The sequence below is a fragment of the Sardina pilchardus genome, chromosome 7, assembly GCF_963854185.1.
Source record: "Sardina pilchardus chromosome 7, fSarPil1.1, whole genome shotgun sequence".
NCBI classification, from domain to species: domain Eukaryota; kingdom Metazoa; phylum Chordata; class Actinopteri; order Clupeiformes; family Clupeidae; genus Sardina; species Sardina pilchardus.
In genome coordinates this window covers 8,728,606-8,741,105 of record NC_085000.1, presented here as the reverse complement: position 1 = coordinate 8,741,105, position 12,500 = coordinate 8,728,606, and the positions used below count along the sequence as shown (strand labels likewise).

Sequence of the window (12,500 nt, the reverse complement as noted above, 5' to 3'; positions counted from 1 at the left end):
TGTATGACTATGTACTGTACAAGCTGTGTAACGACAGAGTGCGAAAGTTGCTTTGCATTCCACTGCATAACTCCGTGTAGCTCTGTGTTGTGTGGTGGCTCTGTGCTGGTGTGTGTGGAGGCAGCTCAGGGGCCGTGTCCTGCGGGGATGTTGTGTTAGTCCTCTGGTGGGAAACTGCAGCGCTGGTATTGTGCTGAGGTGGGGGGCAGCCCGGTCAGCCTGACAGCCCCACTCTTGAGCAGGATGAAGTGCCCGCGGTGAAGAGGCTGATGGGGGCCAATGGGGGGGCCCCCGGGGGCCAGCCTCTCCACTGCAGGGCCACACAATGTACAATGACTGGCCGCTCCTGCCCCCAGCATCAACTCACTTACCCGGATGCCAAAAGTGCTAGATGGCTTAGGGTCTCTACTGCTACTGCCACTGCTGCCACTGCTGCTGTCCTGTAGCTGCTATCGTTGCAGTCTTTGCTGTTGTTGCATTCTTTCTGTTATCATCTTAGAATTGGAAAAGGAATGCAATGCTTGTATGGGTAGACTTTCAGGTGCTTTCACCATTGGAGCACACAATGGCTGTGCCATTAATCATTAGCCTTGATATCATATCTTACATGCATATTTCCGTCCTCTGCCTGCAAGTGTCACTGGCTTTCTCCATGTTATTGAACTCAAGACTCAAATCTAAACTGAACTGAAGTCAAAGCTAGTTTTGGCCAGTTGGCAAGAGTCTGCCCCGTTCCTGCTTCCATCAACCCTGGAACGAAAAGTGAGCTGTACAAGATGGAGCAAAAATGCCACTGAGGAAATGGGAATGAGCTGGATGAAAGACTGCCGTTTCTCAAGGCTGAAATATCTGCCTCTGAATGAACCCTAGTGGTGCAGCATGCTTTTTTGGCTCCACTCTCCGACCACCATTAGTGTTTGGCTGGCATCGTCTCCACATATGAGTCACATCTACTGTAGTCCTTGTGAATGAACCTTTCAAATCAGGCCCTTTCCTTTGGTCAGTCATTTTCGGATGGGAATTCATGCTCAATCTCTAGTAGCACTGACCAGACCCTGATGTATACACAAGGCTAAAGTACACACACACACACACACACACTCACACACACACACACACACACACACACACACACACACACACACACACACACACACACACACACACACACACACACACACACACACACACACACACACACACACACACACACACCACACACTCCTATACATACACCTATACACCATGTTGTGTGCTTTTCTCTCCTCTGTGTCAGCACACAGTCTTAGCACCACCCTTGACCTTGCTAGCACCTCTCGTATCAACAGAGCAGAACTCCGAGAGGGAATAGCTGAAGCGATAGAGAGGTCACCGGCCGGCTTTACACGCCCTGGGAAGTTTCCCCCTGTCACTCACAGGCTGGTTGCATGGAGCTGTGGAATGTAGGACCTTTGGAATTATGGAGTAGCCAACCTTTAATTTCAGTCCCATTCTAATCAGTGTATTGTAATCACACAGTATGGTGTCCCTGATGGGACAATGGTGACTTGGTTTTTAATGAAGTCCTTATATGTTGGTGAATTTAATTAGCAAGCAGTTCCAAGGTATTTACTGTTGTGATCATGAGAGTTTTATTATAGGGTTAGCTTAAGATACGGTGACCGACTATAAGGAAAGGAATGTGTCATTAAGTTATTGCATCTGATACTGGTGTGGAATAAACAACAGTGTACTTGCTATCAACGAAACAACAACAACAAAAGCAGCAGCAGCAACAACAAACAATACAATTAAATTCAATTAGTTTGTGAACCATGATTCCTCTCTCTTTTTCAGCCTGCCTGATGTCTTCCTGTTTTCCCGCACAGACACCAGCCATGGCCAGATTCGTCTGCGTCATCTTTCTGGGTAAGTTCCGCTCTAACTGTCTGAGAGAGAGAGTTTGCTGAATTTTAAAATGTTTTGACACCTGCAGTGTGCTCAATGTGGTGTATGACATCAGTGGAATGTGACATCATTGGCGTCATGCTCAGACACAGCCCAAGATTAGAAGGAAGTGTAGAGTAATGGCTTGATGTTTATTTCATAGTTAACGACAGGCCCAGAGAATGAGAGAGAGAGAGAAAGAGAAAAAAACGAGAGAAGACAGGCAGGCAGATAGACATAGATAGTCACAGAGGCAGAAAGGCAGAGGTGGTAGTTAAAAAGATCAGTGAAAAAGGAGAGAGCAATGGAGAGAGAGAAATAGAGAGAGAGAGAGTGCTACAGAGGTTAACAAAGAAAGAGAGAGCAAGCTAACAGCAATGGAGGAAGTGGGACACGCCTGCCCTGTTGTCCTGCTGCACCTTGACTCATTCTCTCCAGGAGGGCCCCTCAAACATGCAACAAGCCCTGCAGTTAGCACAGGCACCGCCGCCGCCTCCTGCCCCTATTCATACCTGGCCCTCGCATTCACCTCCTTGCCCTCTTTCAACTGGCTACACATGGCTGCGTGACAACCAAAGGGGTGCCGCTAAAAGCATTGTGTGTGTGTGTGTGTGTGTGTGTGTGTGTGTGTGTGTGTGTGTGTGTGTGCACGTGTGTGTGTGTGTGTGTGTGTGTGTGTGTGTGTGTGTGTGTGTGTGCACCGTCTAATAAAAGGTGTGTACAGACAACGATGGAAACTGTACACCAGAGAGCTGGACAGCCTCCTCCTCTACACTCTTCCTGCTCTCCTTCTCCTCATACTCTCTCCATCCCCCTTTCCATCAGCATGACAAACGTTTGGCAAACATTTGAACAGTGCTGAGGCTATGGGGTGTTGTCTGGTAAAACAGCTCTCTCTCGCAAACCTTAACAGCTCAACACCTATTCCTCACTGTATGGGTCTGTGAGAACACACACATTATCGTGAGTTCACCATGGCAGCTGTCATCACAAGAGTGTGTTCATGGGTGCATGTTCTACAGATGCCACGTTCTAAATATCTCTAAGAGATACATTTCTGAGCCAATGCCTTTCAGTATGGCTTTTATTGCTGAAATGACAAGCACCTGGCAATTCCAGTCTTGCAAAATAAGTGCTCTTAGAGACATTATTTGAAAATGGACAAGAGTTTGTTACACCCCGACATCTCTTCTCTGTTCCTCTGAAGTCTGCATTCAGAAGATAATGCTTAAATGTAACTTTACACCTTCTGCATCATCATTTGTGTGCTTATGACTAGTGGTAGTGTGGTAAAAAATTAAAAAAAGTTTTAATCCATAAAGAGGCAAAAAGTAACATGTGACGCCGGAGACAGGTTGCAAACACGCAAGCATCCTACAGTAGGCATGACAGCAACAAAGCTGTCTCAGACTTGCCATTATTTATAGGACTAAACAGGGAATTATTGATGGATTACATAAAATTAAAGTAATAAAGAGCTGTCATCATAAAGAAAGTTAATTATAAGAAGGCTGTTCAGACTCCCTAAGGCGGTCGACCTCAGAGGTCATGGACAAGAGAAACCCAAAATAACTCCTTGTAATGCCCATCCTTGTCTACAGTACATCTCTTTAAGGTGTAGCCAATTGGACATCAATAACCCCAGCAGACATTTGACAGCTACTGTAAGGTGTTGTCTAATTACTTGAAATTTCCCCACAGTTTATCCAAAGAATAAATGTTGAGCCACGACATTGACTGCTTATCTGCTTGTCTGACATGTCTTCTAAAACACAGACATGGTTAAAAGCTTGATTTGCATCGGATGTGGTCTTTAAAAGTAATTTACCATGTCTTTTTTTACATCATGAATCAATAATCTCCCTGGTAGGTGGTAATTGCTCAGTCCCTGTCCTGTCCTCAGTCGAATGCATCTCACTGTTGAGGCCACATTCCCTAATCTTCTATTTCCCAAACATTGCGTAAGCATTTTTGGATCCTTCTCCACAAGGGTTGCTTTGACACACAATCTGACCAGACAGGTTCACCCCTGGATCTCTGCTTGAGCGAAACAGAGGCATGAGTTATTTTCATTATGTTTGGCTCTCAACTCTATTTTTTTTTTTTTGAAAATTGCTCAGACAAGGAGGTCAGGTTTATAATGACTAAAGTTTGGACGACACTGTGGAGAAGTGAGACCAAGCTAGAATGAGAAGCAGACAATCAGAGGTGTTGGACAAAGAAAGAACTTTAACTGCACTCCAAATAGCTGCTGGCAAATGTGGGCAGATGTAACAAACAATCACACAGAAACTGGCATCTGACATGATATAATTTGCCATCGTTAGTCATTAGTTACATTACAGTGAACCGCAACTTGACCTCATCCTTGAGATAGAATCATCCCCTTGCAGTGCCCGAAACATAAATTATATCTGCATTTGCAATTAAAAAGCTAAAGGCTATGTTCCCTATAAGCATCCTCTACTCCAATACCTCCAATGTGAACTATCCTAACCAACTTTTGATGTAAAATTTCAGAATGATAGAACATGTTTTAACATTGTTCTGCTGGTGCAGTAGTTTCCATCACTCAATGAAGGAATTGCTGTTTATTTGCTGAATTTTCTTTATGTTGTTTATTTCGAAGGCAGGAGAGATCTGTTGATCTACAGTATGATGTATTTGATCTCTTATTCATTTACACATTCAATGGAATTAAATTCTATGAATCCTCTGTGTAAGTTTGAGAGAGAGAGAGAGAGAGGAACCAGCAGTAGCCTTGGCAGTAGCTATGTGTGTCCCTCCTGTCTGAAGGGAAACAGCTGTGTCTGTGTTATTGTTTTGAGTTCACAACAACTTTGTTTTTATAATAGAGCTTGTGGCAGCAGGTATTAAAGTTAATGGACACTCTCCTTCTCTCACCTTCCCTCTCTCCTCCCCTGTCTCTCTCACTTAAGCCGATACAGCTCAACATGCAGTAGTCATTATGGCAGAATCAGACTTCACTATACACCATAATCACTCTCTGAGGCTCTCCCTGTCATCTCCATGTACCTGCATCTCTTAATCCAGGAAGAGCATCAGGCATCTTCCTGCTTCCTGCTTCCTGCTCGAGTTTATGAAACACCTGTAAACATCATAGTCAGCAAGGACTACTAGTGCAGAAACAACAAGAAAATGCTGAAGCCATTTCTAGTGAACCACATATGATTGTTTATATGAATTCACTATTGTGATGTCAGTAACTCCCCCTGTGAAAAGATGAAGTACGTTTCATCATGTTAAATGTAGTGCATCCATCTGAGGCGGTGTCTTGTGTAAGATACTGAGCATTCACCTATTTCAACACACCGCAAGCCCAGCCATGTCATCTCAACAGAGACATTTCTTCTTTCTTTGAACGTCTTTCTTTGTACTTGATGAGTACATTTCATACCTGAGAGAGTCGCTTATCAGGAACGCTGTGCCACATTTGGGCTTTATTGAGTTCCATAAAAGAGCAATCTGCGCATCTCATATTTGTTGTATTACTGCACCCTTCTTTTGTCTGTGGTTGTTACCTTCTCAGGCTTGGCTGATTGGAGCTAAACACACATTTTCTCATCTTTGAAGACTTTATGAAGGAATCTGTTGTTTAAATAATGGCCAGGATCTCTGGCATGTCTGGAATGTTGTGTAAACATCAGTTGTCTCCTGTATGTGTTCAGAGCGCTCTCTCTCATAAGGGAGGTTTTTAAAGGGGTGTCTTCGAAGAGAATGTTTGCAGTAGCTGTGATTTCACACGGCCAGTATTGTTAATGTTTGCTATGCTTGCTTGTCTGTATGTGTGCATGTGTGTGTGTGTGTGTGTGTGTGTGTGTGTGTGTGTGTGTGTGTGTGTGTGTGTGTGTGCACGCGTGTGTGTTTGTGTGCGCATGTGCAGTATGAAGGAAAAGATCTTTAAATCTCTACCTGGAGGCTGTTGTGGAATTGTAATGGGGGTTGACCAGGAGGATTAGCGTCTCGTGACTCTCCTAACTGGCCTCTATTCTTTGGCCCTGGCACGAGTCCTTGGAGTGCAATAGTGGGAGAAGTGCCCTTTCCCTGCCTTACCTGTGCACTACTGTGCAGTGCAATCTAGGTCACTGAAGGTTGTAAATGATTGTAGCTTTAAGATAATTAACAATGGTTCTCTCTCTCTCTCTGTTTCTCTCACTCTGTTTCTCACCCTCTTTCTCTAATTCTCTCTGTGTGTATGTCTTGTTTAATTCAGTTATGTTCAACTTGAAATTTTACTCACACTTGCCTTTTGCAGTGTGTTTTTATGTTTCTATCTGTATGCAAATCTGCTTGTGCACTTCTTTCTCTCTCTCTCTCTCTCTCCCTCTCTCTCTCTCTCTTCTAATTACTTTTCTTTATTGTCCTTTTTGTTTTGTCTCTTTCCCTTCATCGTTCTGTGTCTGTGTGTGCGCAAATGTTTGCACACACGTGTGGATGCTACATTGTATGTCTACTTGTGCAGACACAAAAAGGAAAAAAAGCCTCTTCTTGGGTGTTCTTTTTTCATCGTCCACAGAGCCCTATTGTCCACTTATCAATGAAATCTCCATAGTGCTCAGAATGATTCAGTCTTCCACAGAACACCAGACTGTAGGAAAGTCACTCACATCACACACAGCCACAGGTGCCTTCCCTGTGCCTGCAGGCACACTATCAGATTGGCGTTGTGCCACTCTGTATTGATTGATGTGTCTCAGAGTAGCTGGCGTTAGCAGGAAGGAAGGAAGGAAGAAGGAAGGGCTCAGGTAAAGGAGGATCGGAGGGTAGGTAAGGACATGGCCGCATCCCTGAGGCTGAGCGGAGAGCTGGAGTGAAACCTGTTTCCCTGACCCGGGGACCTCCGCCGCCGAACGTCCCATTTGGAGCTTCCAGAGCTGTCAGCAGTTAAGGGGAAGCAGTAAATCCTGAGTGGCAGCCCTGACCGTGCCTCTCACACCCCGCCACTGAGCGGCTCTCTCCTGGGCCCTGTTGACAGAGCACACCCCCCACTCGCCCCCTCTCTTCCTCCTCCTCCTCGCTCTTCATGAGGTGATAAATGGGATCTTTGCCTCCTGCCCCATCCATCCTCCCCAGAGAGGGAGATGGAGAATGGGTAGTGGGCAGCACGTGCTCGGACCTGTCCCACCCTCCCTCCCCGCCGCCCTGCTGTCAGGATGAAGGCATGACACCAGAGGAGAGCTGTGGGAACAAGGTGTCATGGGGCGGAGGTCTGGCTCGGTGTTTTGGAACGCTTGTCGTAGTGTACCTGGACACCTGGAATGTTTTCCTTAATGAATAACATTTTCCCTTCTCTCCCCCCCCCCCTCTCGCTCTGTCTCTCCTGGCTCTGGCATTCTTGTCATAGTAATCCATTGCACAAGGAGGGCGCACACAAGGGCTGTTGTTTAACTTTGGGGGCCGTTTAGGCATGCGTGCCATTGACCGGTGTGTGTGTGTGTGTGTATGTGTGTGTGTGTGTGTGTGTGTGCGTGGGGGTTTGTTTTGGTATGTGTAATGTAATATCTGAAGGTAGATGCCTCTGTTGTGTGTACCTGAGTGTGTGGATGTTTGTGAATGTTCATGCGTACGACGTGTGTATGTGTGTGTGTGTGTGTGTGTGTGTGTATGTGACTGAGTGTGTCTATGTGTGCCTGTGTGTGTGTATGCACATTTGTTTGTCTGTCTGTATTTGAATGTTTGTGCGTGTTCATGCATGTGTATGTATGTGTTTGAGTGAGTGTGTCTATGTGTGCCTGTGTGTGTGTGTGTGTGTGCACATTTGTTTGTCTGTTTGTAAGATGCCCAGGTGAAAATGACTAGGGTTAGTCAAACACGTGGATCATGTAAATACGGCGTAATTAGGCCAGGGGCTAGCAGCTGTTGCTGCCGGCAGGGCCTGTGGCGGGGGCCAGTGCAGCCCTGTGATCTAGGGGGTCTAATTGAGGAGTGAGGCTGCCAGGCTTGCCCATGAGGAGAAGTGACTTGCACTTCTGCGCTACTCTGTCATTGGTCACACGTTCCATACCACTTCAGAGGGAGGACCGAATGCCAGAGCTTCTCAAAGGGCGCACAACAAGGCGGCCATCTTTATCACTAGAGCAGCACACTGTTTCATTTTGCTGGTCACAAGGCAGCCTCTTCAATTGGTTCATGTGTTGATACTGATTGTGATGTTGTTCATATGTGTACTGTAATGAAAATACTAGGCTGATATGCAGAAGTGTTGTCATTCACATCATCCTTTGAAACCATGACGCAGAGAGAGAGAGAGAGAGAGAGAGAGAGAGAGAGAGAGAGAACACACAGCAGCTATGGTTTCTGTAGAAATTGATAAAAATATCCATCAGATAGATTAATGTCCAGTTTCCCATACATTGATTACTGTAAGTCTAGTCGTTGACTAATAGAGATTTACACAGAGAAAAATCTTTCAATTCAGGATTAGTCTTAATGCATGAACAAGAGACTCCCCCAAAATGCACAATTAGTTTCCCTGTGAGATCTTTGTGATCTTTTGTTGCAAGACGTTCTGTGTACAAGTGTGCACAACAAGCTCAGGTGTTTGGACACATATACCCCCCCCCCCCATACACACCCACTCACTTACACACACTCTTGCACAGACACATCCCCCTCACCAGTTCAAACATGACTGCTTTGGGTAACTGACAGTTGAGCGCATCCTTCAGCAGTGGGAGGGATTGCTACCGATGCATCAGTGGCACGTCTGAGAGCCAAAAACTGTCTTTAGGGCCCAAAAAAGTGTACTTTTGGTGTGTGGCCTGTAAAAACAGAACATCCCTTTGCGGTCTCGAAGGTCTTTTACACAGCTTCTGTCCTGTAATTATATCTCTAAACATGGAGCAGATATGTTTCAAATGCTATGTGCGCACACAAGTAAATAGAGGATGAAAGATTGTGTGAAGGCTTAGACTTACAGTAATTACAGTAAATAGCTGGCATAAACTGGGCCACTGCAAGATGACACGCACACATACACATACACACGCACACATACACACACACACACACACACACACACACACACACATCTCCACACCCATTCACAAGATGACACATCATATCCACACACGTGCATGGACAGTCTCAAAAAATCCTTCAGATTTCACTGCCTGTCACGCCCTCTCTAACCCACAAATCCCTTTAAAGGAACCGTAAGCTGGGAATATACACACCACTAAATTTTTGACCGAGAGTTTGTGTATGTTCACGCACACCACGGCTGCCTTGGGCAGGACTCCAACAGAGTTGGATCAGATCAGATCAGATCACTGCGTTCAGACCCAGTGTTGTACATAAAGGTGTTCTTGCATACTCCTGTTCAGACACACTCTGTGTCTTTGCTACGACCCCTAGCGTCTATGTGAACGTTGCAACTCGCTGACGAGTCACCTTCATTTTTTAGGATATGCACAACTGACTGAACGGACTTAGGATACGCGTGATCGCGACAGCCATGATTAACACACACACATTATATTGTACACACATATTTCACTGGCTTTAGCCTGCTGTCACAGTCTTCCTCTATACAATTCCAATCTCACCTACTCCTACTGTTAAACTACTTAATTTTAGGCATGGAATGTTACACGTCACATGTTGTTTACCAAAGGTGGTCTCCATGTGAATGTCCACAGTTCCACATTCCGAGGCCTGACGTTGTTGTGCCACACATGAGTGTGTGCAGGTATGCTCTGCTGCCCTTCTGTACCTGTGTACAGGTATGCTAAGCTCTGCCCTCCTCTACCTGTGCAGTAGGCGAGGGGGCACACGTGACAGCCCGTGCCCGTGGTTGAGTGGTCTCTCTGCTGAGGTCTGAGTGCCGTGGTGCAGGGCGGAATGCCAAGAATCCCGCCGCCTCAGTTAAATCCTTGACTTGAGCAGGGGCCAAGTCTTGCTATACCATCTCAGCCACTTTATCCGTCACACACTAGCACCGGCCAAAAGGGCAGAGTCGCTCAATCATTTACCTCTGCCATATTGTGTGTGTGTGTGTGTGTGTGTGCGTGTGTGCGTGTGTGTAACCATGTACACTTTGTGTTGGCTTGCATGCATATGTGAATGTGAGGAATTCTTCACCCATATCCACTTTAAGATTAGATAAAAAATGGTTATGGAAAAAAATGGAACATAGAGTATCTGCAGACAAGGATCAACTCTGTCTCTACATGCAGCGTATATCCTGATAGTAGACACACACACAGACACACACACACACAGAGAGACACACACACAGACACACAGACACACAGACACACACACACACACACACACACACACACACACACACACACACACACACACACACACACACAGCAGATGATTTAGATCATTAGTTCTATTAATCTAAGCACAGCTAAGTGCACAAATAGGTTTTGTAGGATTACAGTGTTTTCAGGTCAATGATCAGTCGTTGTGCATGTCTCAAATTGATGAAGCATGTGGACTTGATAATGAACATGTGTTGATTCAACGAGATGACTCAGAGGCATAGCGGGTCTACTTAGGTCTACTCACATTTAATATCAAGTGCTTGGCTCATCTCTTTATATCTATGTCGTTCTCTTACTTGTTCAGTTCAAATGTACTTTTGTACATGTTCTCTCTCTCTCCCTCTCTCTCCCTCTCTCTCTCTCTCTCTCTCTCTCTCTCTCTCTCTCTCCCTGTGTGTGTGTGTGTGTGTGTGTGTGTGTTGGGGTGGAACCGGATGGAATTGGATGTGGGGGTGGTGATGGGGGTGGGGTTTGTTGGCGACGGGATATGATGTGGCAGACGGAGGATGTTGTGGTAGACGTGCCCCATGTTGGGGCAGCTCTGTGGGGGCACTGACCCCGACCTCAGTCCCTTTGTGCTCCGGGTCCTGGGGGTGCGTCCATCGCCACAGTCGCCCACTCTGACCTCATTTGGAAGGGTTAGCTTCCCAAACACGGGTTCACATCGCCAGTGTTCATGACCAGTGTGTGTGGAGCTAGAGACTCAAGTGGATTAGGCAGAGGTCACGGGCAAGGTCGCGAACAGCATCCAGTCGACCTGATAACGGTTTACGTTTCGCTGTTTTTTAAGGTTCAAAGAACTCCAGTGAGTTCACTCACTACCATGCCTGTCTTCATGGCCTTCACGGATAAGCTCTCCAACATGAATGTTGAGAATTACTTTACTCCTAAATCAAATGCTTAGAGTAGTACTGTTGTTGTTTGGGGAACCTTGAGGAAAGAATGTTTTATTATTGCTGTGGAGGTGTTTTGGTGGAAACTCCCTGGAGATCAGACACTGAGTGCTCTTTGTGTCTGTGCCGCCATGTTGACTCAAAGCTGACTAAATATGATAACGAAAAAAAACTCAGAGTGATAACACCAATGAAGTCCTTCCCTCTAAAGCTACGACCCTGTAAGGCTTTGCCAAGGGCGTCTGCTGGGATGGAATGACAGCCATATACTTTTAATAAGCTGCCATGTGAACAAAGGGAGCCACAAGATTCACGTTTCGCTTTATCTAGACTTAAACATTTGTTTTAGCTGTTGCTGCAGACGCTTGGGTTGCTTTAAAAAAAAAAAAAAAAAAAAAAAAATTCACAGTATTGGTTGAGTGTATTTTTATTGGTGTGTGTACTCTCTGGGAATCAAACCCATGTCATTCATTGTAGGGCCTTGATAGGAACACGGGTGTGTCTGCAGCGCTTTGAGACAGAGATACTGTATCAGTGGCACAGGAAGGAAGAAAGCCAACTTCCTGTCACGCCACGCTTTCCTCTCCTCTCTGCCCTCTGTCTCAGATTAGCCTCTCTGTTTTTTTCTCGTTGGTCTTCTCACACCAGCCCAGTCACCACCATCACCAGCATCTTCATGACTTTTGCTCTGTCTTTTTTCTTTCTGTCTCTCTCTCTCTCTCTCTCTCTCTCTGTCTCTCTCTGTCTCTCTCTCTCTCTCTCTCTCTCTGTCTCTCTCTAACTCTCTCTCTTCTCCATCTCCCCACAGCTCTCTCGGCGGCGGCGCAGGATCTCCCCTCCAGTCCTCACGGCTGCACTGAAGGAAGCTGCTACCCTGCAACGGGAAACCTGCTGATTGGCCGAGCCATCAACCTGACGGCCACCTCCACCTGCGGCCTGCAAGGCCCTGAGCAGTACTGCATAGTGAGCCACCTGCAGGTACGTCGTCTGGAGATGCGCTGATGGGCACACAGTCCCATGCTAACACTGCTGGTGCTAGACAGGATTAGCCGGATGGGCGCTTTAAAGACAAACTATGCAGTTTTGGGCAATTTATGCACTGTTTTCTCGTTTGGTGTCTCTGCAGAGCCTCCCCTACAGCTTTAGTGCATGTATTTTACAACACTCATCAATCGGTCAGCCTGCCTTTTTGTGATCATGATTGTGAATCTGCAAAACTCTCTGTTTGTCATCGCAGCGGCCTGCTGGCCCAAAGCTGCAAGGGTGTTTTTTTCCACTCACGCTGAAGCTGTTCAGTTAAGATAAATTAAGCTGAAAACGGCATAGTTCCCCTTTTAACTCTATATTCCGTTGTGATTGGGTGTCATGTTGTTAGGCAACAAAT

General features: G+C 46.0%; 1 protein-coding gene across 2 annotated transcripts in view; it reads left to right on the top strand.

Moving 5' to 3' along the window:
* The window catches only part of lamb2l (laminin, beta 2-like), a 49,703-nt gene that overhangs the window by 8,643 nt on the left and 28,560 nt on the right, over nucleotides 1-12,500 (top strand). For both annotated transcript variants that reach the window (XM_062540612.1, XM_062540613.1), the window contains exons 2-3: nucleotides 1,837-1,908; nucleotides 11,925-12,094. In XM_062540612.1, the coding sequence (XP_062396596.1) occupies nucleotides 1,845-1,908; nucleotides 11,925-12,094 (234 nt within the window). In that variant the 5' untranslated portion in view covers nucleotides 1,837-1,844. The remainder of the gene's footprint in view (nucleotides 1-1,836; nucleotides 1,909-11,924; nucleotides 12,095-12,500) is intronic.